At 39.0% G+C, this 27,962-nt stretch overlaps 2 protein-coding genes across 6 annotated transcripts in view; one reads left to right on the top strand and one right to left on the bottom strand.

The window, feature by feature from the left end:
- PAQR3 (progestin and adipoQ receptor family member 3) lies at window positions 1-26,040 on the top strand. 4 transcript variants are annotated; one of them, XR_004679193.1, is made up of 8 exons: window positions 2-367; window positions 3,621-3,783; window positions 8,954-9,109; window positions 11,986-12,183; window positions 14,483-14,573; window positions 17,286-17,434; window positions 20,102-20,219; window positions 25,878-26,040. XR_004679193.1 is itself a non-coding variant. In XM_035004708.1 (7 exons), the coding sequence occupies exons 1-6, from the start codon at window positions 183-185 to the stop codon at window positions 17,426-17,428; spliced, it is 936 nt and encodes a 311-aa protein (XP_034860599.1). In that variant the 5' UTR covers window positions 1-182; the 3' UTR covers window positions 17,429-17,434; window positions 20,083-20,544. The 4 variants fall into 4 exon arrangements, 3 of the variants coding, with proteins under 3 accessions (XP_034860599.1, XP_034860597.1, XP_034860598.1); XM_035004708.1 differs by lacking the exon at window positions 25,878-26,040 and having other exon boundaries at window positions 1-367; window positions 20,083-20,544; XM_035004707.1 differs by lacking the exon at window positions 25,878-26,040 and having other exon boundaries at window positions 20,102-20,544.
- The window catches only part of BMP2K (BMP2 inducible kinase), a 131,227-nt gene continuing 124,866 nt past the window's right edge, over window positions 21,602-27,962 (bottom strand). For both annotated transcript variants that reach the window (XM_035004705.1, XM_035004704.1), the window contains one exon: window positions 21,602-27,340. In XM_035004705.1, coding sequence (XP_034860596.1) covers window positions 25,908-27,340 — 1,433 coding nt within the window. In that variant the 3' untranslated portion in view covers window positions 21,602-25,907. The remainder of the gene's footprint in view (window positions 27,341-27,962) is intronic.

A 27,962-nucleotide genomic window follows, 5' to 3' on the forward strand; every position in this document is an offset into this window, starting at 1 on the left:
GGCGCTGACGGCGGTGGCCGGCCGGTGTGAGCGCGGAGCGGGGCCTGGGCAGCGGCGGGACCGTAGGACCTCGCGCTGTGTTCGCGGGCTCCGGGGCGGGGGCGGCGGCGGCAAGGCCCCCTCCCCGGGGAGGCGGGGCCTGGGCGAGCTCCCCAGAGGGGGAGCGGCGGCGGCAGGGAAGGATGCATCAGAAACTACTGAAGAGCGCGCATTACATAGAGCTGGGCAGCTACCAGTACTGGCCGGTCCTGGTGCCCCGCGGCATCCGCCTCTACACCTACGAGCAGATCCCTGTGTCCCTCAAGGACAACCCGTACATCACCGACGGCTACCGGGCCTACCTCCCCTCCAGGCTGTGTATCAAAAGGTACGGTCTTGCCGCCTCCGCGGGGCGCGCGTCAGGGGGCGCGCCGGCAGCCTCTCCTCCCCACCTACACCCTTTTTGTCTGGGGTCTGTCGTGCTGCTTTCCCCGAGCCCATCATTTCCTAAATGCCCCGTCCTTCTTATTCCTTTTTGCCATTTCTCCCTTCTCGTTATCTTTCTTCCTCCCCCGGCCTGGGTGCTTGATCCACGGAATAATAATGACAGTTAACAATGATTTTAATTACCACCATAGCAATTTCTCCTGTGGTGCTCTGCAGTTTACAGAGAGCCTCTACATCCTTTATCGCATTTGGTGCTTACTGGAATCGACTCCACTAACAATGGCCAAGTGATACTTGCCCCAGTGTATACCTAACCTTTGTTTATTTTTAGATCAGCCCTATGGAAGTGCAGATGGTTTGGGCCTGATAAATGCCCAACATGATATAATAGGAAATTGCATTAATATAATAGAAAACAGGTTCACATTGCCATATGCATGCATAGGTATATCAGAGAAATCCCTGATTCATTCATTCAGCAGATACTATGGAGCCCCTCCTAGGTGCCAGGCACTATACCAGGTCATGTAGAGAACAGCAGATATGGCCCTTGTTCTCATGAAACTACTAAGGTTTGGTCTGAAAGACTAAAGAGGTAATTACTCTACTGCATAATAACCATTGTGAAAAATGCTGTGTAGGAAAAGAACTATAGCGAAGAGAGACTCTTAACGGGCACCACCCTCTACTAGAGCACCCTAGAAGCATTTCTAAGAACGGCATTTCTTTATCATCTAAACCTTTAAAACCATGAGTCTCTTGAAAGCCTGGGTTTTAAAAAATAAAACCAAAAAATCAGTGTTCTGGTTCTTAGGCTAGCTTTGTGTTAAAACTCACTGTATGTACTTAAATAAAGAACCCCACTTCAAGAGAATTAAGGTACAGATATTGGTTAGTTCTAGGATGCTATAGTGACAAACTCTAGTGCTGGAATGTTGAGTTGCTCAGGAAGCAATCACACATCTGATTCTTGGTCTTCTTTTCAGCATGGTCTTTCCCCAGTTCTTTCTGCCCTGCCTGGAAAGTGTTTTGGACTCACAGTCACAAGGTGACATTCTGCCCATCCCTACTCAGTGGATGGCCCACAGGCCTTCACAATTTGACTCCTAAGTACTATTTGCCTCCCCAGTGTCTCCTTTGCATAGGTTATTATACAAGAAATCAGAGCTGGGCCTTGCTATGGAAGTGAAGTTCCACAAGGACAGAGCAGGTAGTGAATTACCTTAATACCTTAAGTATTTTATTACCCATGTAGTAGTAGTCCTCTGGATTCTGATGTTAGTGTCCAAATCTCATGGATTGAGAAGTGAAATACATGTAGTGCTTTGATCTTGGGCTGTTGAGTCAAAAAGACTCGGGTATCCAGATCTGCCACTTAACCATTTAATGAATCTTATTTTACCCTTTTGTAAAAACAAGGATAATCACAATTCCTACTTGAAAAAATATTAAGGATTAAATCAGATTATGTGTATAAAATGCTACACAGGGCATGACGCCTAACAGGCACTCAATTAATGGTGACTTGTTATCATCCTGATTATTGATTTTGAAGCTGAACCGAGAAGTGTTAACTTCTCACAAAGTAAGAGTAGATTCTCTGCAGGGAATATTCTTCCAAATGCTCTTCCCACCAGCTTGGTCTTTTCCAAGTTCACCTTTTGCCCTCTCTTCTTTTAGCTGTCAAGAGTGACCAGGACAGATTTTGGATATAAGGAGAGGTTTTGTATGTTACAGGTGTTCTGCCAACACTCCTGTTAGTTGGAAGGAGCATGCCAAGGTTGTGCCTCTCAGTTCAGTTAATCAGGTTATGCTGGGTTTCACAAAGTGAAAAGTTCTGAGGCAATAGGCAAAGCAGAGTATTGATCATCAAACTAGTCCTATATGTTCCTTCACATTCCTGCATCCTCACTCCCCGCCCCCCAATATGAGTAGTCTTTATACTTGATGCTTATACAGGGTAAAGCCTGAAATTCATGATAAGAAGATTCACTTTATTCTTGATGATTGTTTGATAATGTGAAACCCTGTTATGTTTATGATGTGTAAAAATGGGAAAATGAGAACCATGGTGATTCCTACAAATTCAGTAAGTTAGCGTTATACATTAATGCTTATTAATAAGGAATCTGAACCAGTGAATGTCAAAGACCTTAATTCAAACAAAAAGATTAGATTTTGCAAGAGAGATGCAGGAGAATTTTAAACAATAAATAATCAGATGAGTTCTATCCACAGCTAGGGAAACATTTCACAAAATGGAGCTAGAAGGGACTTGCAGCAGCATCTAATCCACCTCCCTTGTTTTATAGTTGAAGAAACTGAAGCCAGAGAGGTTAAGTGACTTGCTTATGATCACAGAGCTAATTTGTTGCTGAGGGTGAGAGTGGAGGGACAGTGAGCCTCTTGACTCCTGGTTGGTGTGGTACACTCTACACCAACCCGTGCTGTTAAGGCTACTTAAACTCAAACCAGTTAGACATTTAGTGGGCAAATAGTACTGATATTTAAAGTAACCTATTGTTCCTAAAAAGGAGAAACTCATGCGACCTAGGAACTAGTTTGGTTTCACACAATCACAGCAAAGCTGTTCCAGCATGCCTATCTTAAAGGGCATTTCCAGTGGAACAGTTTGTATTTATTCTGCTTCTCTCGAGTCTGTTTAGCTTTGCATTTGTATTTAATGTGTACTAAAAAGGTATTTTAAGTTTGTGCCTAACCTTATACTTAGGTTTTTGGATACCTGTTTTTGAACATGAAAGTATGGTAGCTAACATCCAGTTTTAATCTGCACATTGATTTCTGTAGACATTTAGCATTTAATCTGAACAAGGCACTCTGCTTGGGACAGTGATGTCATAAAGATGGATGGTGCCAGCCATCAGGGAGTTGATAGGCTGGAGGATGAGATGGAATTTATACATAAATAACTCAGATGAGGAAGGAAATGGTAAATATGATAATAGAGGTGAGCACCAAAAAGCTCTAAGATCTCAGGATTGGTGGAGATGTGGAAGAACCTAAAGATCAATTGAACTAAGTGAGATATCGTATTTACAAAGGCAAAGATGGGGTTAAGGGCATAAAGCAGCAAATGTTAGATAATTGCCCCCCACAAACTGTCCCTAACCTTCTAAATGCTGATGGTGAGCAAGCCAATATGAATCTGAGATGCATGTCTGTTTGTTTTCCAGTTTGTTTATTTTATCTAATGAGACAGTAAACATCTGGAGTCATTTGCTGGGTTTTTTTCTCTTCTTTACCCTGGGAATATATGATATGACATCAGTATTACCTTCGGCAAGTGCGTCCAGAGAAGATTTTGTAATTTGTTCTATTTGTCTTTTCTGCTTCCAGGTAAGTCATTTCACAAACATTATTATTGGTAGAGAGAACTTTGGTCAGACAAGCTTGGGCAGGTGATCTTACGTCACAGCCACCACTTGTTTTTATTAAAGAGTCCCAAAATAGCATATGGGTTAGCCTATTCATTTTCATAATATAAGCAGCAAAAATGTTTTTATTATAGTATATTTGGACTTCACTGTTAGAGTATACTTGAAATCCAATAGATTTTAAAGATTAAAAAAAATGCCTTTCCTTTTCTCCTTCCCTTTTTAGAGATTTCTGTTTTAAGATTAATATAAGGATAGGAACCCTATTTTCTGGCTGAGATAGAACACTAGTTACTGGGGCGCCTGGGTGGCTCAGACGGTTAAGCATCTGCCTTCGGCTCAGGTAATGATCTCAGGGTCCTGGGATCGAGCCCCACATCGGGGAGCCTGCTTCTCCCACTCCCTCTGCCTGCTACTTCCCCTGCTTGTACTCACTCTCTCTGTCAAAAATAAATAAAATCTTAAAAAAAAAAAAAAAAAAAACACTAGTTACTGCTTAAAACTTTTTTCAGAAGATTTCCCATCTTTTTCCTATTTATATGTCTGTGATTTCGGTATTTGTTTCCATACTGTCTTAATTTTAATGTCTTGTTTTGCTGGTAGTGATCTTTTCTGTTGCTTTAATGTTCGTTTCCTTTGGTCTTTTTACGCTTGCCTGGTTTCAAATACTTTCAGTTTCTCCTTTCTACCTCTTATATTTGTTAGTTCTCTAGCACTTTCAGTTTTCTTCAAGGATCTGTAAAATTCCTTTAAAAGTTATATATAATATTTTAAAAAGAAATAATTCTGAAGAAAAAAACAAATGTGGACTGAAATCCTGCTGACATTTGTAAAATTAAAAAAAAAAATGCTGAGTGTACAGAAAAACATAAAAATTAAAAGCTGTCACCCCCCTCCCCCAAATACAGGCCAGCACTCCCTGCAGTTAGCCTGTGGCTACCATGTGAAAGGTGCATCTGTACTATACGTCAGCTGCACAGATGTTGTTTTCATGATACATCATTTAATTTTAGACCTTTAGGGCACCTGGGTGGCTTAGTCGTTAAGCATCTGCCTTCGGCTCAGGTCATGATCCCAGGGTCCTGGGATCGAGCTCCACATCGGGCTCCCTGCTCAGCAGGAGGCCTGCTTCTCCCTCTCCCACTCCCCCTGCTTGTGTTCCTTCTCTCGCTTTGTCTGTCTCTGTCAAATAAATAAATAAAATCTTAAAAAAATAATAATAATAATTTTAGACCTTCATCATTCAACTCAAGACTTCGGAGTTAAATGACTAAAAACACATTAGGAACATCTCCCTTCCCCTTTTTTCCTAATTCTAGTTTCTGGAATAATATTTTAAGTTTCGTTGAGGGAAAGAATACTCTTGCATTTTTGTTATTATTATTTGAAAATTATTTTTTCTTTAAATATTTTTAAAGTATACTCATTTTGTCCTGATTGCAGCCTAAACATCTCTTAGAATCCATCTCTGGTTTTAAAACAGAAATGAATCAATTTCTTTATAGTTAAATCTTTAGATGTATCTTATAGACTAAACTGGTTTATACTCTACTGTTAATTATATGGATAGTATATCTACTTTGAAAATCCCACATGTTTTCCTCTACCCCCAGGCCTGCCCTTTATTCCTTCACCATCCAGCCACAACTGACGTTAGTTCAAGGAAAGCATATTAATCTTCATATTGGCTTAAGAAAACAGTGCATTGCAGAACTGAAAAACTGAAATAATTACAACTGCCAATGAAGAAAAACCCAAAATGTTAGGGTGACTTGCTCAGGATTATTCAGCAGGACGGTAAAATCTTGTTCTCCTGGCCTGCTAGTGCAGTGATCTTTGTTACACACTGTAAAAGTTGCTAAAGGCAGCAAGATGCTAACAACAGCTAAAGACAGCAGATTTTTCCTACTGAAAACTGCCATCTCTATTATTTTTATTTTTATGAAATTAAATTTATAACTTGTTGACTCAATTTTGTCAAATTCTTAGAGCCAGCAGGCAGCATGATAAACCACAAATTAAGATTGATTTACATTTAGGGGCTCCTGGGTGGCTCAGTCGGTTAAGCATCTGACTCTTGATCCCTTCTCAGGTCATGATCTCATGGTCTTGGGACCAAGCCCCACCTTGGGCATCTGTGCTGGGTGTGGAGCCTGCTTAGGATTCTCTCTTTCCTTTTCCCTCTCTCTCTCTCTCTCCCCTTCTCCTTCTTGCCCCCCCCCCAAAAAAGAAAAAAAATGATTGATTCACATTTAATTTTTAAAAGACATAACATTTTTTTTCTTTTTCCCTTCTACCTTTTTTTTTTAAATATTTTTATTTATTTATTTGAGAGAGAGAGAGAGAGCACAAGCAGAGGGAGAGGGAGAGAGAGATGCAGGCCTCCCCGGGAGCCGGATGCGGGGCTTGATCCCAGGACCCTGGGATCATGACCTGAGCCAAAGGCAGACACTTAATCCACTAAGCCACCCAGGTGCCCCTCCCTTCTACCATTTTATACGCTCAGTACTTTCCCACCAACCAGATTAATAGAGTACATTCTGAAAAGTAGAATGTAATTTTAGGGGCTTTGAACTTTCCCAGAGGTCTTTCTGTCTTAGGGAAGAGTAGAATCCAGGAATGCCTTCCCCTAGATTCAGTTCATTTGCGTTAAGTTCACAGTCTACATCCAGGCACTAAGCTAGGCATCATGAATTCAGTGCTGAACAAAATCAGCCTGTCATAAAGATCTAGTCACCTAGGTAGGAGGGCAGAAGGGAGAGTGAGGCAGGGGTTTAAGCAGATAAAAGTAGTTTGTGTAAAGGCCCAGAAGCAAGAGACAGTTCAACACTTTCTGGACTTGTAGGGGTTGGCCTTTGTGGTTGGCTCGTGGGAGAATGGAGAAAGATGAGGCTGGCGGGAGGCAGGAGCTAGATCCTGAAGTATTTGGTTATCATGCCAAGGAGATTAGATATAGGATGTCACACTCTAATTATCTGTCTGCCTTGATGGAGTGAGAGAATCCAACAAAAGGAAACTTTCCAGAAAACTGAAACCAAACTCAATTTGCCAGATAATTTTTCAGTCCGTTTTTTTTTTAAGGAATTCTAATAATAACACATTTCTTTTAAAACTTAGAACAGATACCAAGTATAGGTTTACTTTTTAAAAACTCAGTGTTCTCTGTTAACACTATATATTTTAATTGCTTTTGAAAAGTATAATTTTTCTCTTTATTTTCCTTTTCACAATGAAATTAGCCTTATTGTTGTTTCTTGCTATAAAATATACTCACGTAGGAATTCAAACAAACAAAAAAGTGTATGGAAGAAAGTAAAAGCCATTTGAAATTCCACTTTCCAGAGGTAAGCACATTTGACATTTGTGTATGCACAGGTGCCTCCCACCTACTTGCCTACCTACTTGATCATCTCTGCTTGCTGTTTTGGTCACTCAACATTGTGACAATGAGATCTTTCCTTGTCAGTGAGAATACACACCTCGGTGTCCTCAGGATTTACTGTGTTTAATCTCAATGATAATTTGAGAAAACAACCAAGCTTCTGAGAGTTATATTTAATTGGGTCAGTGAACTCTGACTTGTGGCTTACTAGCCAAAGCCACAGACGATGAAGATTTTAGACTGTGGATGAAGAAATGACATTGTGGCTAGGTACATTGTTTTGAATATCGATACTGAAGCTGTGGAGCCTGATTAGGTTTAATGACCAGACTATAGACTGGCTAGCTGACCCATTTTTCTGCCTGAGCAGTTGCTTACAAAATATTTATCAGTTTGACCTACTTCATATCATTTATCTGTGCCAGTTACTGCAACCCCCGCCGTCAGTGGCTTACTAGAGGCTCTTGTCATTGCTTTCCAGGGCTACTCCTGTAACCTCCCATCTTAGCCTTTCCTTAAGGCTGCGCTTAAAATCTTCAGTAGTATCACACCTCGCCCATAATATTGACGTTAAAACTCTCTGAGGTGTAGGACTTGTCATAATTGTATTGTGAAGAGGGCCACATGACATTCCTTAATGGTTCTCTGTTTCTCAATACACTGCTTTTCCTGTGGACCCTCCAGTAAACATGTGGCCACCTTTATTTATATTCTTGATGAATGCCAGCTCAGGTGGCAGCCCTTCTGTGAAGCTCTTCTCCCCACCACTTCACCCACCAAACAAATGCACACATACACCCACAAACCAAGGCCCCTTCCTCCTCTGTTTTCTCACTGTGACTTCTTACATCACCACTTGTTTGTCCACTTGTTTCAGGAAAATCTTTCAGACAGTAGAGGTCTCATCCTTGTATCCCCAGGGCATGACACACAGCAGGTATTTAATGGCTGGAGGGAGTTCAGCCATGGAAACCTTATCAGTCTTCAGAGGAGCTGCTTGAATCAGATTAGCTTTGCTCTCAATTTGGCAACATATAAAAGTCAGCATACATCACAATTATTTTTTCTCGGACACAAAACTGTGTTTAACTCACAACCCAAAAGTAAACTCTACAGTGAAATCTCATATAGACATAGAAAGTCTTAAGTGTAAAAAGCAAAATTGTAGAACAGAATGTATTATGTGATTCCATTTGATTAAAAAGAATATATCGTGTATTTGTGTACGTGTGGACTTGTATGTCATAGGTGTTTGATACATTCATTGAAGATACCGAGGACACATAACAAATGTTATCAGGAGCTACTACTGGGGAATAGCTTAAGTGGAGGAGCTTATGTTTTTACATCATACAATTCTATGTTCTTTGATTAATTTTTTAAGGACTACTTCTAGTGGGTACTTTTTTAAAAGGAAACTCATTCGTGAATCCAAATAAGCCTCAATTAATATTTTAAAAACATTTACATTGTATAATTTTCCCACTGCTGTGCTACTCATTTAAAATTTTATATTATAAAGTACCTACCATTTTAAATTTCTTTATTACTGTTATCCCTATTTTACCCATAAGGAACCTGAGAAGTAGAGAAATGACATGGCTTGCCTTATGGCACAAAGCCAGAATCCAGGTTCAGGTCTGTTTGGCCAAAAAGCCTGGGCTTGACCTAACCACTTTCCTGAACATCACACAAGTTGCTTTAATTTCTTTTTGTTTCACTTTGCTGAGATTTGTTTTATTTTCCATAGGTCTGTATGCTTTGCTCTGTGGGCTATCATCTTTTTTCCTGCCATCGATCAGAAAAAACCTGTCGAAGATGGATGGCATTAGATTATGCAGGAATTTCTATTGGAATACTGGGATGCTATGTCTCCGGGGTATTTTATGCATTTTATTGTAATAACGTAAGTAAGTTAAAACATTTTACATTCTATGTTTCACGTAGGTCTTGGGTTTTCTTGCCATGGTTCCTTTGAACTTCTGAATAAACACATAATTAACTTGTAGAAGAAAGAAGAGTCTTGTGTAAACTCATTTTTCAAAAGGGCCCTTTGATCTCTAATATCTATTACCAGATCCATACTCATTTTACTAATTTTCCATTGAAATACATGAAGGTATTTTCTTAAAACGGATGTAAACACTACGTTATTAATGTTTCCACCAAATCCATATAGCTACATGACTCCTCAGATGCACATTATATGTCTTTTATGTTTATAGAGCTGAAGTTAAAGTTAGCGCTTGATGAAATTATGAAGCTTGCTGCTGCTTTCCATTTCTCCTGGTCCTTTACTCGCCTTTCAGTGAAAAAAACAAAGGGTTTGTCTGTGAGCATGTTGACCCAATTCTTCATAAGAAATACGTTTCCCTTCTTTAGCCTTATATTTGGAGGTAAGCACAGAGACAGACCAGCTGGGTGGTGAGTGACTTTAACAAGTATGTATCTGTTCTGAGTTCGAGATCAGCTCTACTTTTGACGCTGATGTGACAGAAGTCAGTTGTTGCCTTGTGCAAAGCAGTGTTTACAACGCTGCTGTCGGATTATATTGGCCTGCCAGACTATGGAATACAGTCCTTGGCTCATCACCTCATGTCCCAGCCAAGGAGGCAAACTGAATCTTCCACTGGGCCCAACACATCTCAAGCCCTCCCGTTCAGGAAGTCCTCTTCAGCTCTACTCTCTCTTCCGCCTGCTCTCCTACCTTGCTCTTCTCTTTCGTCCTTTAGTTCCCTCCCTTTCAGAGCCAGGACGGCTGCGCAGGGGCAGTATACGTACTAGGTACTTGTAGTCCTGCTCACAGAGGAATAGAGCCTGTCCTCTCCGCAAGCCCTCCGCATGTAGCAGGTGCTCTAAGCCATATTGCCCAGCCTTCGCGTACTGGGAAGGTTGGCTGTAGCGCAGGACTCCTCCGACTTCGGGAATTCTTAAGTAGGACCTTTGTCTCTGCACAATAACAGAGATAACTGCCAGTAAAGCTAAAGGGTAAAACTAGCAAAGAGAAAAATCATAAATTTGGCTTGAAGTAGGAGAATTATTGATAGTAGCCACTTACATATGAGCCATTTGCTTTTTAGGCCTAATTACTTTGGAACATAAGCATTTAATTAAATATATGTGCAGTTAACCTTGTAAGTTGATTTGATTTTAGTAATAAAATGTTCATATCTGCTCAGCTTTCATTTACTCATTTTGCATGAAACCATTTATATCTTTTAGAAGATTTGGAATAAGCTGATAACTAGGAGCTTGTGAGGGCAGTCATGTCATATTTGAATTGTTTTACTATCTTATTCTTTCTCTGAAAGCTAACCTGTTTTCTATTTACCTTTGCCCAAACATACCTGATAATTCAAGAGAGCAGTGGGACACTTCTTGTAAATCTCTTTTCAGAAAAGCTAGGTTTCCAAGAAAAAAGAAAGCCACTGGAGCTAATGATCACTTAAAGGAAAAATGGTTTTCTTTCCTCTGGTACCTAATCATTTCCAAATATTCAATTGCTGTAGTGGCTCTTTATCTTTTAAGAACACAGGCTGCTTTGAGAATGAGAATGAGAACTCTGGACCTTCCATCCAGGGGAATATACATTTGGGCACAGATTAACCAAACAATTTGACATGTGATTTCAGGAAGCTAATAGCCCCACAGAAGTCCTTGGAGCCCAGCTTAAGAACTCTGCTCTATGTCATGCTAACTTTTGAGCTTCAGCTGCTCATTTAGATACCTAAATATTCTGTAAGCCCTTCAAACTTAATCTGTTTTAAAATGCACATTTCATGCTTTCCCATTCTCTCTCCCCCACCCACACAAACACCACACCTGGATTATCTTTGCTCATTTGCCCCATTAGTAGAAACCATTTGCGTGGCTTTTCATAATGGAAACATTCTGGCCATCCTCTGCTGCCTTCTCACACATCCAGTCAACCATTAAGATTTGAGTTAATTTTTAAAAAGTCTCCTGAATCTGCTGCTCACATCTCTGTCTTCCTTGTTCAACCAGAGTCCAAGCCTCCATTCTCTCTTTGAATCAGTTATTCTAATACCTTCTAGCTGGCTTCCTGTCACCGCTTTCTTTTTCATACTGATGTCAGAGTTATCTAATAAATCATTTGAAACACAGGCCTGTCATCTCTTTCTTTCTTAAAGAACCTGCTATTCCCCCAGTGCCAACATGTTAAAATTCCAAGTCCTTAGCCTGACAGTACGCCTGCCTTTCAGCCTCCCTTCTCAAAACCTTCCCACTGTATGTGCTGTTCCTTTTCCTTGAGAATTCCCTCTTCCCACACAATCATATGTATTCCTCAAGAATCATCTGCTTAGATACCATCTCCTCTGTGAAGTATTTATTAGCTATTCCAGGTAGCAGACGCCCCCTCCTCTGTGACTCTACAACGTTCTGTTCACAGCTCAGTTACAGTACTTACCAGTGGATTATAATCATTTGTTCATGTCTGCCCCCCCATAGTCTATGAGCTCACCCACTGGCAGAGTCCGTGTCATAGTCCGCTTTGTGTCTACAGGACTTAAATTGTCCCTGGCATATAACAGGTACTCAGAAAATGCTTTTGTATGAATAAATGTGGTTTCTACCAGCTCACTGTCATCCTAAGAACCTAACAGGTGTATGGAACATGCAGTGTTTTAAGGAAGGAAGTTAACCATGTTCAGAAGTGAAAAAATGTAAATAAGCTTGGAATGTATAATGGAAAAGCCAGAATTGCTCTTTTCCTTCCCTTATTGTTAGTAACAATGAAAATTTGACTTCCTTCCCGTCTAGTATTGGCGTCAAGTGTACTTGATCACAGTGCTCGCTATGATCCTGGCAGTGTTCTTCGCACAGATCCATCCCAATTACCTCACGCAGCAGTGGCAGAGGCTCCGCTCCATCATCTTCTGTTCCGTTTCGGGATACGGAGTGATCCCTACCCTTCACTGGGTTTGGCTCAATGGAGGAATCGGTGCTCCTATTGTACAGGTAGGTTGAGTGTAGTCGGTATTTTTCTCATTTTTTTTTTTGTCCTTTCAGTTGTATTCATTTGGGGTAAAGTACTAAATTCAGACCAGGTGGCTGGGTCTCTGTCATTTGAGAAAATATTTATAATTGCATATTAATGCCATAATGTTCACATCTATATAAATAAGCATGCCTTGCAGGAAAAAGAAGTGTAACTACTGTTTTTTTTTTCCGAGATGTCTTTCTGCAAAATACGTTAATTCGCCTTCTGCTACCCTGAGTGTGTAAATACCCAAGTCCTTATCAGTGGAGAACTTCCAGGTTTCCAGCTCTTTTAGCTATGGCAAGGATAATGCCAGTGATAACACAAATATGGAACTAGGAGGAATTGATTGATTGATTTTTGTGGAGGAAAAGGAGCCGGGAAGGATTTTTCCTTGGACCTGTTGAATTTGAGGCACCTGTGGGATGTAAAGGTGGAGATGGAGTTGGAATTTAGGTCACAGTTTGAGACTAGTGATAAGATTTGAAAATCATTACTAGCTGGAGCCATGAGAGCATGTCCCACCCACCAAGGACAATATACTGGGAAGTAAAAGAAGAGCTTATAGAGTTAGGTATTATGGGGCAAGTCGGAGTGCATTTAGGAGATAGCTCAGTGAGAATGTCTCAGTATTCTTGAGAAGGGGATTAGAAATAAGACTTAAGAGCTCAGAGATCCATACAAAAATGCTTTAAGAATATGCTTGAGAGTAAACTTAAGAATTTTTAACATCAGGAAATCTAGCAGAAATAATGTACAGTTGTTGCAATGGGACCTTTGTCTGGAATATGGGGATTTAAATGCAGGTTTTATTCAAAAGGATCGTATTTTTTTAGAAGACGGGAGAACGAACAGTAGGCTTACACATACTTGCATGAAGTCGGCAACAGCATGATGGAAAGCATTTGGGTATAAAACTTTCTGTGATACAGTTAATTGAGTGGTATTGATTTGGCCACTTTGTCAACTTGAGAACAAGGTGATGCTTTCTTCATAAGATTAAGAAATTGGGAGAAAGTGAGACAGTAGTGATGAGGAACTTCAGTGATCCTGATACCTGAAAACATCATTTCTCTGCCAATTTTAATTCCCTGAATATAAGTTAAAATACAGTGGTGAAATGCAACTCTAGATTTAATTCTTACCAGAAATGAATAACTGGTTATTGACATAGAAGGGACCGAAATTTGAGATGAAGTAAACACATCACTTTTAAGCTTATAATGATAAAAAGAACCAGACCTATTAAGCCAGTAGATTTTTGAGAAATTCAGAAAAATATGGGAGCTTTCCTGTGTCCAGAAATCTTACAATAGAAATATGGTTTAGGAAAACAGTGGTTCTGAAAGATGGAAATCTGATGTGATCACAGATCATTCCAGTGAAGAAGCAGAGGGAGACATCCTGAGAAATTCTCCAATAAGCTATAATTTTTAAAAGATGGGGAAAGAGGGAGAGACTTAACCGAAGATGAAAAGTTCCAGAAGGGCTAATTCTGGGAAGCAAGGTGTGATTGTGTTCTGTGTGGACAGATTTCATTGTTGGGCCAAATTTTTTTTTTTTAAGATTTTATTTATTTATTTATTTGAGAGAGAGAGCACAAGCAGGGGGAGCAGCAGAGGCAGAGCGAGAAGCAGGCTCCCCGCTGAGCAGGGAACCTGACATGGGGCTCAGTCCCAGGACCCTGGGATCATGACTTGAGCCGAAGGCAGACACTTAACTGACTGAACCACCCAGGTGCCCCACAAACCTCTTGTGTCTTTTCTAGCCACAAGACCATGATCTTCAGTTTTTTTGCTTGTTCAGCTGGTAACTCCATTCCCCATATGCATTCCACCCATGCATCTATGTTGGAGTTGGAGTTGGGTGTCCTTAGTACCTTCAACCATGTTAAAGTTCTAGCTTCTTTAGTACCCTCACCTTTAGAGTACTCTGTTCCACTCCTATGGGCCATTTCCTACAGAGAAGAAGAAGGAAAGGGAGAGAATCCCAAGTAGACTCTGCACTGAGCATGGAGCCCGACAGGGGCTCAATCTCACATGACCTGAGCCAAAACCAAGAGTCAGATGCTTAACTGACTGAGCCAGCCAGGCGCCCCTGTTTCCTACAGTATTGAGAGCAAGGTTTCTATAATTGGAGACTATCAACAAAAGCAATTGAGATTTAACAAGGTTAAATTCCACCTATGAATTCTACCTAATTTGTGAATTCAATTCATAATAAATTAGGAATTCAGTCACAGTAGAAAGATCTGTGAAAAAATGTTTTGCTTTTCAGGACTTTGCACCCCGTGTAATTGTGATGTATGTGATTGCTCTTCTTGCTTTCCTATTCTACATTTCCAAAGTTCCAGAACGGTACTTTCCAGGTAAGTATCACTTTTATAGTGATCTCGTGACTTTATTCTAAATATATGGTGGAAGTCTATATGCTTCAGAGTATCAAAAGTTAGATTTTTTTCAATATAATTGGTTATAGAATGGCCCTCCTATTGTCAAATGTTACCTAAAAGCTTAACTTTCAAAGGGCTTTCACAAACTTCCTTTCCTCCTCACCATGAGTTGAGTGCAGTAGATGAGGTCACCACCATTTCCCGATTATGAGCTAGTGACAGAGCTGGGAGTCTTCTGACTCCCAACCATTGCTTTTTTTGTGGATACTAATTATCAATTATCATTGACTTCTTTATATACCACTCATCTTAAAAAATTATATATGTAGAGATCCACAAAACAGGAATAAGAAAGACAGAGGGAAGTAAGATAACGAAAAGAAGCCAGGGTTAGGATCACTTCACATATATCCATCATGAGGTTCTAAAATTAAAGGCCACCAATCTGCCTTTCAGCTTCCTGGTACCCAGTGCTAAGGGGAAAATAGCAGAAGTTAAAAATCTTCACGTCCACAAGATATACGCAGGCTAGTAACCGAATAGAAGGACAGATTTCCCTGATTCTTCAGTCCAGAAAAAAACAACCTTTGATAGAAAAGAACTAAGAGGACACTGGGTAGAATGAATAATGTCCAAAACATGTATTTGCTTGCTTAGAAACTTAGGTCTAGAGTCAGACTGCTTGGGTTCAAATCCACATCACCCACTTACTAGTTGCATGAGCTAAATAATTTACTTGTACTTTTTCAGCTCATTTCCTCATCTGAGGATGGAGATACTTTCTCTCATGGTGTTATTGTGAGGACTGCATGAGAAAATGTACATGAACCATTTTGCAAGGTTCCTCACAAGTAGTAAGCACTCAGTACATGCCAGCAACTATTATTATGATGATGTCCCTTGACCTCAGTCCCATTAAGTGGAAAATGTGGTTTAGTAAGGGACAGAATGATGTAAGTCCAGGTGAGCTTTGGCTTGAGTCAAGAATAACAGAGTACATAGAGCAGTGATTTTTTTGGTTTGAGGAGCTAGAAGTAGGGCAGTGGTTCATATTCAAACTGCAAACTTGCCTTTCCTTCCTGGGCTAAGAATCTCTTCCACAGTGAATTGAAGACAGGATTATGCCACTCATGATGTACGTTGGGAAGAAAAAGGATGAGAAACCCTGATCTAGTGAATGAATAGATCACAGAACCTCAGGCATTCTTCTGTGCACGTGTTTTTCACCAGTGAGTTTTAAATATGAGGGGAGTAGAAAGAAGAACCTGAGTGTAAACATTAGGATTCAAGAGCACAACTAGGACATGTCCCTTCATTGAAGACCACCCATCCTTCAGGGAGGGCCAGAATTTTCCTCAGAAAACGGTTCTGGCAAAATATATTTTTATATCACTTTATTAATTATTACTAATTTCTTCATGACAAGTACATGTGGAAAATTCAACCATGAAATTTTTCTACACTACATAATTGTGGCCATCATGTTTTTATGCCTTAAAATATTCATATCAGAAGTTCCCAGTTGTCTAACATAAGATCCCTATAAAAGGTCAAATGTTATGTAACTTTTTCCCCAGATGAGCTTGACATAAACTGTGCCCCATGTAGCAGAGCGTGTGGCAGAGTGCACGGGCAGTGGAGACGTGGAGACCGTACAAGATAAGAAGTCTCAGATGCTCTTGAATGAGTGGCTTAGAAACCTTGTCTTGCCAGTCCCCATTTATGACCTGGCTGTAGAGATAAACGTGCAGTGGTGAGATGGTGGGTGACTACTGTGAGATCAACAAATTGACACCTAAGAACTTACTTTCAGCTCAGTTACATTTTTAAAAATACAGAAACAGCACAATGGTATTTGATGGGATCCAAAGATCCCCAAAGGTACCCATGGACAGAACTAAGTGGATCTGTGATACTTGTATGACAATATGATCAGTTTTCTTTATAATCCTCTGTATTTTGTGCTTTTGAAAATGGGTCTGTGGGTTTCACTAGACTGTCAAAGTGTGCTGTGGGACCAAAAAAAGGCTCGGAACCCCTACAGAAAGGATTGTGCAGATTTTAAAACCTACATACTGTACTATTTCTCTTTGTAAGAATAGACAGGGACAGTGGTTAGAGAATATTTACATTACGTGACCATAGAAGCACCATGAGTAGGGAAAAGAGATTTACATTTAAATTTCTATAGCTCTGTATTTTATTTATTTTGTTCTTTTTCAAGAAGCTTCCCACATGTTAATTATTTAATCTCCTTGGAATTTAAACTTTAAGCACAAAGAGAAATAGTTCTGAGTTGTGTATGAACTTATCCACCTTAGTTAATGAAGCCATACTAATTACATCTTGTGGATTTGTCCATGACACATAGATCCAGATAGATAAGACATGAGACAGGGGAGAGAAAAGATCAAATTCCTGAAATTAACCCAATTAGGTTTGTAAGACACACTTGGAATAGTATTTCAAAACTCACCAGTGTCCTTAAATTAGACCCAAATATGAATTCATCCTTTTTAAAAAAACAGTTGGGTTTGAATGAATCTCCTGTCAGTCTCCAGGTGCTCTGACGCTGCCAGAATCTTTTTGCGCTAAGCCGTATTTCTAAGGCCGGAGATAAAAATACATTCTTACTTTAATATCAAAATATTACCGTCAGTATTCTTTTCTCTCTGCCTCCGCTTCTAGGACAACTGAACTACCTCGGATCAAGCCACCAGATATGGCACGTCCTTGCAGTAGTGATGTTATATTGGTGGCATCAGTCAACAGTGTATGTCATGCAGTACCGACATAGCAAGCCTTGCCCTGACTATGTTTCACATTTGTGAACTCAGGTATGGCCACCTGGTGTATTCAGTCGTTAAGCAATATGTAATGGGGAGTTGTATACCCCACTATTTCTAAGATTCACATTTGTTTTTCGTTTTTCCTCCTATTTAATATATCATGAGTAATACTTTATAAAAATGGAAAAATGTACTTGGGGATCTGTAGTAATAACTGCTTTACGGCCCTTAAAGCTACTAATTTGCTGCTTGTACAGAAAGTGAAAATTAGTTGACATTTATAAGAAACATCTGAATAACAATGAATGTGAAACCAGTGTAGAAACAGTATTTGTTTTACTTAACACCAGCTTAATTTCCTTAGGAAGGGCTTACCTCCATTATAAAATGGAGTCATCCTGTGTGATTCCTTTAATAGAAGATATTTACAGTAGTTGATCCAGTTGAAGTGCCTCGTCAAGGCTAGGGTTGCAATAGCCTATGCTTAACACAGCCAGGAGAGTGGTTTTGAATCATCACTAGCCTCTAAATACATGGTTTGTGAGAAACTGGCACTTAAGATATGATTTCCTTTAGCTAGAGGCTCTCTTCTCCTTAGGAACATTGGATTTTTTAGTTTGCTAGAACAAAAACTTTAAACCTTTCCTCCTTTGAGAGAGGCATTAAGAGGAAAAGAACTTGCATTGTCATTTCCCATCAGATAAGAATCGCATCAAAAACTGATTATACGATCAGGCAACAAATTCTGTGGTCTAATAACCAAGGCATTCACATTTAAGCTTTTTAATTTCAAAGAATACTACTTAGTTCCGTTTAATAATTGCACTCTTGCCAGTGGATTACAGATTTTTGGTCCAAAATTCCTGTAGCAAAATAGAGAGTTTCACCTCTCTGAATTTGCAGTCCTAAATTTCTTGATGGATGGGGGTTCCCAGTTAAATGGGTGCTACTTACTTTCAAGGCCACAGAGTCCAGATGGCCCAGGGTTGACCCTGAAATGAACCTTAAGCCTTAGAACAAAGTCCTGCAGATGCCCCAATAATGACAGGATTATTCCCCTGTACTCTAGTCTTTCCCCGTTTTATGCATGTGTTAGCATTTTATTGACAACTCAGAGTATTGATACACACTGTCTAGTGTTTGGGCCTGAAACATTACTCTTTACTGTATATACCTAAGAAATAGGTCTCACTGCCCTAGCATACAACGCTCTTCTTGTTCTTTGGTCTTTTCATATGTATAAATTAAATCCCTTTTGAAGCAGTCATTCACAAAAACATGTTCATTGGAATATATAAAATATTATCCAAATTTCTTAATGGGTTGATAGGAGCTGCTTTAAATACTGGTGTATGTTCAGAACATTGGAATTCCTAAATATCAGGAGAAGTGTTGATTGATGGTGAAGCTTATTTCCACATTGCCATTTATACATCTCATATTAGATTTATTTTAATGTGCCTCAGGTCATGCATCTGTAAAATTTTGTTTCTTTTCAGTATAATGTTTTTGGAATATAAATTCCCCATGCTAGCATCTCAGCATGGAGAATCTTCGCAATAGGCTAAGGGCGCTGTGTTGTACGCATTCTGATGATGGAACACACTACTTTGAAAATGGCTGCTCTGCCTCATAAGGCCGCAAATTTGATCCCTATTGCTGAGTGATAAAAAGACTTTGCTGTAATGATAATAGGATGTGTTTTCCACAAAACAACCCTTATGGGTTTAACATGGTATTATTGATTTTAAATAGATATTTTGTCATTTTAGCCAAATAAAATACACTGAGAGTAGTTATAATTAATTTAAACATAAAAAAAGTCTAGTCATTTTAGGCCTGGTACCATTTTTACTATAAAATCTTCTCAAAATAAAAACATCGAATTTTAAGTTCTGTTTTCTCTTAATTTTTAAAAAACATTCCTGGTTTTTTGAGTGTATGAATTATCTAATACTTGCCATCTGAATTAATGGATAAAAAGGGCATACTGTGTTTGTTTTTTTAATTTAAAAGGCATACAGCTCTGACTGTAGGGAGAATTATACCACGTGAACATTTCGTCTTTTTATGAAAATGTTCAATATTGTTAAGAAAGCTATCCTCTCTCATTTTCATCTTTACTATGATATATTTTATTATAAAGTAGGGAATGGATGAATGTGGCTTGCTGGCACCTATAAACGCGTCTGTATGTTGGTGTTTACTGACCACCTACTGTGCACATACCGCTACTGGCAAAGTGTTTAAGACATTGTTAACATGAAAGAATATTTAAAAATTGCCTACAAATCTGAGCCTTGTAATAATGTATATTTAAGTTATTTTTGTTTTTATAGATTTATTAAAAAATAAGATTAAAAGTACACTATTGAGCTACCATACTAAAAAAACTGGTTTTAATTTTACAGTGTGTAAACTATAAAAGCTCTTTACCTACAGACTTTACACATATATTTTAAAACTACCCATGGCTGTTTTAAATTGTCTATTGTGATTTATAAGGTTGTAGTTAACTCATTTGAGGCAATTATCTTTCTATATAAAGCCATTTTCAAAAGATAGTGCTTGTCTTTTTTGTTAATTACACTTGAGTGCAATTCAGTCAGCTGCATGGCAAAATACGTATGATGTAAATAAACCAGGTTTACTAAATATATTAAGCACTGTTTGTCGTTCTTTATAATACATAACAGCTTCAAAATCGTATTTTAGAATCAGGAATGAAGATTCAGGGAATCTCTGTCACATCCTTTGGCATCCTACCTGGACAAAGTATCCGATTTGAAGATTGTGATTGACTGGCATAAAGCTGTGCAACTCCATTTGGCAGGTACCTACCGAGAGCTATCCTTTGCCCTGTATTAAAATGTCAAGGGGCAAAGCCTACACTTCTGGATTCCTGCCAACTGCTGAGCTGAGTAGATCTGTATCCACCTGAAGTCATCATTCCGGGTAATTCCAGCCCTGCCAAAATGTGTGAAGAATCAGCTTAGCTATTCAGGCAGGGACAGAAGTGTCTTTTCCATGCATTATCACAATTACTGCGTTTGTATTCAAAAGAGGTGCAGATGCTACTGGGTACCAATGTCCCCTGAAATTCTGTACCATACTTCCTGAGTAGGTAGTGAGATAATGACCCAAAACTGAAACTACCTTTAAGGAAACATTTTCACAAGGGAGAGGTAACAGCAATAGGGTTCTCTTGTGAAAAGTGCAAAGTCTATCCTTAGAGGGTAGGAATGATAGCCACCAAAGCTCTAGTCCTGCTTTGTAAGTCTGGGATCAAAAACACTATGCAGAACATACCTGTAATTTCAGTAGTGCCAACCATCTGAAGCAAAAGCGAACTATTTTTAAGTGTGCAACATAAAGCTTCAAAAGCTCATGCTTTCACTCTGAGAAGAATTAACTACATCTTACAGATGATGCTAGAGCTGGACTTCCTTAAAAATGGATTTGCTATTCAAAATAAATAGCTCTAACTGCAGGATATATTTTTCTCTAAAGAAGTTAACCATAACTGAATTTGAACAGTGGTACATTCCACACTTCGTACCATTTACTAAAAAGACACAAAGCCCTTATTCTTCCATGTAACTTCAGGTGTTACTAAGTCAAAAAAAAAAAAAAAGTTCATAACAAGATGAATCTTTCCACCAGCCACCAATCTAAAGACTTCAGTTTGTGAAATAACACATAAGATAATGCAATCTTGACACCAAACTTAGTCCACCAGTCCAATAAACAGGTTTTCTCTTTAACGTTTAACGTGCCAAAGCCTCTTTTCTGACATAATCAAGGATTACAATATTTTATTTAACCAAATATTTTTTAAGTTATATACGTTACCAGTTTTTAAGAAGCTTAAATAAATTATACACAATGCAAAAACAATGCCAGACATTCAAAAGGTACTTCAAAGTCATGTTTTTGCCGTACCTTCATTGTTATAATTATCACTAATTATAGTGCCTGAACAAATTGTGCTACAAAGTATTTTTGCTGCAAAAATGCTAGGTCACAATAGGTTTTTACTTAAATCCTACACTGTGAGTTTTACCCTAAGAACAGAGATCTAATCCTATCCATTTTTCTGTTCCACTAGCTGGAGCATAATAGGTGCTTCATGTCTGTAGTGTGAATAAAAGAACTGAATAGAAGTCTACATCCAAAACATTTAAGACAAATAATGAAAAACTCCAAAGTCACTAATTATAAAGAATATGCAATCCATTTGGGATTTATTGCATTTAAAGAAAGCAGATTATTAAAACAGTAGGTATGATAAATACAGTAAGAAAATAATTTTAAATTTCAAACAAAACAAAGTGAATGAGGGACAGAATTCAGTCAATAAGAAGAGTAAGCAACATAAAGGCAATAAAGTCGTAAAATCAGTTAGTGCTTAATTAGATGTAGAAAGAGAAAAAAAAAAAGCAACCGATTCTATCTCATAAACAGTTTCCCAGCTATATTTGAGGATTGAAGTTACTTTAGAAAGTATGTTTTGTAACAATTCTCAGAAATATAATAAGCATGTAAATCAGGTTTATTAAAAGTTAAAGTTATTTGCTTAGTGGTACATAAAAGGCTTCAGAAAATTCAAGTTTAACAAAAAATGGAAGTGTAATCAAAGAAAGTGCACTTAAAGCTGTTTGCCAGCAATTTAAAAAGTAGCTTACTATTACTATACTACTTACTATTAGATGACCTTTCAATCACAAAAAGAGAGTAGGAATAAAAACAATTCTTTCAAAAGTAGCACAATCGATTTTTAAATAAAAATAACCCCAAATGATGACCCACTGCATTTTCATCTGTCTACCTCATTCTTTTAGTGGCTTTTGTAAAACCTCCCTAGGAGTGAATGTTCTTTTAGTAATGATTGTGGTTGCAATTCCATTTAAAAGTAAAAATTCACATTAGCTCCACAGTAGAGAGATGTGACATGTGCATGCATGTGTGTGTTTATATATTTTTCTCAATATATAAACACCCTGGTGTATAAAAGTTTTCAAACATAATTTTTATTCTCACAGTAGATATGTCATCTCATTCTCACAGTAGATCTGTCAGCTCAGTATCAGACCTAACAATGATGAGTGATTTTGCTAAAAGGGAAGAAAAAGTTGACTGCACATTCTACACATATTAAAACAAATGTACCAAACTCCTCAGACCTAGTGATATTAATACATGTGTACCTTCTAGCAATGCTTATATGAAGTACCAAAACCTAAACTAAGCAGAGTAGCCAAATAGTAAGAAAACTGCTCTGCCTAATGAACATCAGAGCCAAAGGTGGGCTCCGCCTTACTCTTTCCACCAGCAGTATGAGAACAACAATCTATTACCGTTAGACAATAAACGGGGTGGGATCAAAAGGTGTGTCTATCTACAATTCCAAATAATGTCGTAACTGTGCCCAAGTACACATTCAGGGATGGGCTGGGTCAGTGGAAGAATCACATAATTTCCCACTGATACTTCTGAATAAATATTCTAGTCAGTTAAATTTTCAGCTGGCCTAAAACCTTTCTTCCTCCACCTAATACATATACCAAGCAACTTTTGTGTCTCAGCAGATACATTCTTCAATGCCATAAAAGCTGACCTTTTTAACACTAACAATTGTGCTGAAGTGATATTTAAAAAGTTAACTGAATGGTCCACTTTTAAAACGATTATTCAAAATCAACAAGCATTATTAAAGCTGTTAGGACAGAAATAACTTTGGCCTCAGATTTTTGCTAGCTTCATAATTTACTTCCCTTAGTGTGATGTTCAAGTATTACAGGTTTAGTTATGACTACTTTACGTACAAAAGAAGCACAGAGGACACCTGATTAATAATAGGAAAATAATTTCAACTCTCCTTCCTTAAACAAGAATTGGACCATCCCGTAATAGAACCAAACTTTTACTGAATGTTGTGTCCCAAGTTTGTGTTAGGCTCTTTCACGTGCCTTGGGAGCTCCAGCCTCATAATTCTCATAAGGGAATTACCTGGGCATCAAGAGAGTGACCTACATCCTAACGATAGTGGGAAGAGATAATGAAAAATGGAAAGCAACCCTAATCCTGTACTCCTTGGAAAATGTCTTTACTTCAACACACAGGAATCTCCCCATTTCTATCCTATTGGGTCCCCTGTCGAATCCTAATGTTTCCTCTGAGCTATAATCTCAAAAGAGGAAAGTCACTGGGCTGTAATATAATAAACATAAGGATGGAAATATTTTAAACAATGTCAAAATTGTTTCTTTAGAGTTCATCCAACTTTATAAGCCCCAAGTGTCTACATCAGTGTCTAAATCACTTAAAATTATTCAGTGTATTGAAAAGCAACTGTAAGCAAGGCCTTGGTATCAGACACAATCTTAAGTATTTCATGTTTACATCCCAAGGAGACCACATTAATTCATCTGCTACCCCTTTTAAATTATAAAACTCATGAGGTCTAGCAGAGACCAAGGCCAAGGACTAAAATAGTCAAAAGCATACCGTGTACACATCAACCAACAAATTTTCATTAAAAAAAAAATTGTTTGATACAAACCTACCATGAATTTACTAAATGTAATCATCAACTCTTCACTTTTAAAAGAAAGTATCACTTGAGTCTACTTTGTAAAGTTTTGAAGAACACCTAACTTGAGCATTTGCATTAGCAGTATTAATCAACCTGAGAATCAGGAAAAAAAAAAAAAGGTGCAAACATAATATTTGCCTTTGGCACAAGGACAAGTAATTGGTGCAGTCGGGGCTCTAAAAATACAACTCTTAAGCAGTAATATAATGCTTGGTCTGCCTCTGCTACGCTGTGATTCACATATTTGCTTCCCTGTTTGTCCACAAATTTGTATCTGATTTAAAATATAAAAGAGAAAAGAAACAATAAAAATGAATATATAGTTCAGTAACATTTACTTTGCTTCTTTCCAAGTTTAGAACTGTGAAAACAGGCAAATAGCTCATCCCATTTGGGGTACTATAATTAAGATATTCTAATAAGATTACTCATAAAATACACTAATTGGATTCAAAGAAAGTTCGTTTAAAGTATAGCAATCAAGAAGAGTGCCAGTTAATAAGAGTTTCCACCCCTTTTTGTAAATAGCTTCATCAGTTCTAGAAACTTCTAAATGTTGACAGGGAAGGACAGTTAATTATAACTTAAAATAGCTGAGACACAGGAAGCACAGACACTGTATTCACATTAATTCATATAGTAATTTCTATCTTATTAAACAATCTCTATAAAATCTCAAGTTTCTAATTAGGATTTGGGGTGTAAAAAAAAGGCAATTTGGTAGCTGGGTTCTTTTCACTAGAGACGCATCAACTAGCAGAACTGAGATGCTAGTTCCTATCTCATACCTTATAGCCATGTTAAGATCTTGCGTATTAGTGCAGAGGTACTTGCAGCAGGATGCGTGAGTCCTGCCTATAAGGCTTTATGGGTTTCACTGTTCTGTGCACTCTATTAAAACTACTCCACCCTCCAAACCTAACTAGAAAGTTGTTGCTCGTGACTTGGGGAATATTTGGGGAAGGTGGTAATTTAATAAAGTACATTATTAAATGCAACATGATTTTATGTTGTAAACGTCTTAAAAACTCAGGGTTTCAGCTACATATTTTTTTTTCCTGAAGTACAATTTCTATACAACCCTTGTCCTCACTCCCCATTTTTCCAACAATCTGCTTTATTAGGGACATGACAGTAAAAGTTTTGAGCAAGGAGCCATTCAAAAACAATATATAAAGTGTTCCTGAAGTCGTTTTTTTTTTTTTCTCTCTTCAGTATCATTTTTTTTCTTTTACATTTTCCACACGTCAGGTATTTCTCTTTAGTTTTTGTCCTAGGCTTCTGGGTAGATATTCCATATTAATGGCACTTGTTTCTAAAAATGCAACAGTTTCAGGCACAATAGTCAGTTACTTCTGGCTCTGCTTTGTCGAGAACGGTGTAAGGACTAAAATCTCTGCTCTCTCCAGATAATTACTTTTTAATTCTTTAGGAGAACCCGATTTTGTTTTTACTGTGTGGAAATTAGAAGAGACCTTTAAAAAATCCACAAATGCAACCTGTGTATGTACAAATAACCTTAGTTTTACATGCTGGATCCTGCCATGAGCCCAGAATATGCACACACAAGTGACATCCTGTTCTAAAAAGAATGACACAGCTTTCCAGTCCCTTTTCAGTGGCTACACAACTGGAAAGGTGGCACGTGCTTTCCCGGGATTTCCGTGGAGTCACGTCTGGTGGCTGAAACCCAGGGTTGGAGCGAGCAGTCAAGCTCCCTTTTCTCCTGCATGGAAGAGACAGCGAGTCACTACCCTGTGGAGATACTTCCTTTTTCTATTTGGTTTATTTAAAAATCACCTATGCTGATTGACCTGTAAGAATGAATGATATAAAGAGCTATACAAATGAATTTTCTTTCAAATTCATAAAACTATTCATACTTTTTTGAAACAGGAATTAATGCCAAGAGTCCGCCAGAAGTATCTACTGTTTAGAAGGAAATGGAGCAGCACCAAATGGGTCTAATTCGACTGACTGGGACTGTTGGGGCTGATGTGAAGTGATGCTTTGCACTACAAGTTCTGTAAAGGGCACGGCACCAAAATCATCCATTTTCAAGGCATCTGTACTATGGAACGAGCCATGCAGTGAATTGGGTCTGGGCCGCCCAGGCAGGCTGGGGTTGTGATCGGCACGGACGTCACTCAGGCCCTGATGTGGAGGGTGCCACGGCAGGTCTGGAGGATGGAAGGGCTTGGCACCGAACGGGTCCAACAGACTCTCCTCGGGCTGCAGGCCGTTCCCTCTGTCTTTCCCATCCGTTAGTGCAATGCTAATGTTCTCCTTGGAGTCTGAGATGGTTAAAAATTCATTGCTACTTTGAGAGTCTCGGCGGCCCACCTTCTTGTGCCTGCGAGCCCTCTCTGGAGTGCGGTAGGTAGGCTTCACAGTCTTCTTCGTGCTGGTTGGCGTGCCATGATGCCGCTTGCCATTACTTTTGGGCAGATCCTGCTTTGTGCGCCTCTGGCGAGAAGACAGTTTCTGTAAGCTTCGCTGTTTGACTTTTTGTTGTTGACTCCCAGTTATTTCCTCAAAGGGCACAAGCCCAAAAACGTCCTCGTTGCTGTCACTTTTGCTTATTGATGTGGGAAAGGGCTGAAAGGGAGTGGAGCCAAAGATATCTACACTCTTCGGACAACCGGTTTGTGCTTCTGGCCCCACGGCACGGCATTCTGGTACATTCACCTTCTTGCTGAAGGGTGCCTTTGTGAATACATCAAATTCCTCCTGCTCTAGACCCACAGTAGGACAGAGGGGCTGTTGACAGAAGTCCTTTTCATTCTTCCCTTGGTGAGGCTGTTGAGCACGCACTGCAAAGAAGGGGACAGCGCCAAATACATCAAACTCCTGTTTAGGAGCCTCCACTCCAACATCAGAGGGCAGTCGGGTCGAGGTGAGGAGTGTGTTAGGAGGATCTTGCGTTGGTCCACTGCCAGATTTGTCTCTGTAGACAGGGCTCGCATCACTGTACTTTACTTTGGCCTGCTCATAATCAGAATCAGAGCTATGTTTCTCTTCTTCCTCATCTTCAGAATCCATGAGGAGAGGCCTATGACCCAGATTTTCCGGTTCAGTATCATCATCATTAAAATCTCCTTGTTCTCCCTGAAGAACTTCTTCATCCTCTTGTTCCTCCTCTTCGCTGCTCTTAGGAGAAGGGGGATCTGATTCGAAATCACTTTCAGACTCATCGTTCTGCTTTTGCACTTGACCCTGTACTGATGATGAATTCTCTGAGGTTTTCTTTCCAGTCCGGTGGTCTTTAGATACTGGACTTGCTTTTCTATTCTTGATAGGGTTTGCAGAACTATTTTCTTGATTCATGGATGAATGTTCAATTTTCTTTTCTGGAGAACCTGCAGGTTCAAAGAAAAATCATTATAGCATTCCAATACATTTCAAGAACCATTTGCACTAAACAATATGCAAGAACACAAGGCATTACAAATCCCTCATACCAGTTCACTTAGAGAAAATAATGTCAATTCTTTGGTCATTAGGCTTAGGGAACGCACGTATCCTCAACTAGACAGTTAGGTCCTCTAGTGCAGAGAGATTTACTTGCCTCTGTACCCTACACACCACCACCTACTCATCATAGGCCCTCATTGACAGCTTTTTATTTATGGTACCCAGTAGAGGCTCTGAATATAATACACAGGCAAATTTTCTTCTCCGACTTTCCAAGTAAGATTATTCAGCTAATTGCCCCTACTCAGAATCCCACATTTACCAAACCACATTCTGCTTATATTTCAACTCCATTATAAAGTTTTCCCAAAGAGATCAACAAGCAGGAAGAGCTTGTCTGCTCAGTTATATGTTTCACTGTAATTTTTTAAAATTAGCATTCTGGTCGTCTTACAACCTAGGTTAGCATGAGTGCCTCCCCATAATCTGATCAAAGCCAAGGACCAGGTACTGAACCAAGACCGTACCAAGGACATCTGCCTTCTCTAGATGACACATCTTCCTTTA

Source organism: Mirounga leonina, unplaced genomic scaffold, assembly GCF_011800145.1.
Source record: "Mirounga leonina isolate KUSES-001 unplaced genomic scaffold, KU_Mleo_1.0 Mir_129, whole genome shotgun sequence".
NCBI classification, from domain to species: Eukaryota; Metazoa; Chordata; class Mammalia; order Carnivora; family Phocidae; genus Mirounga; species Mirounga leonina.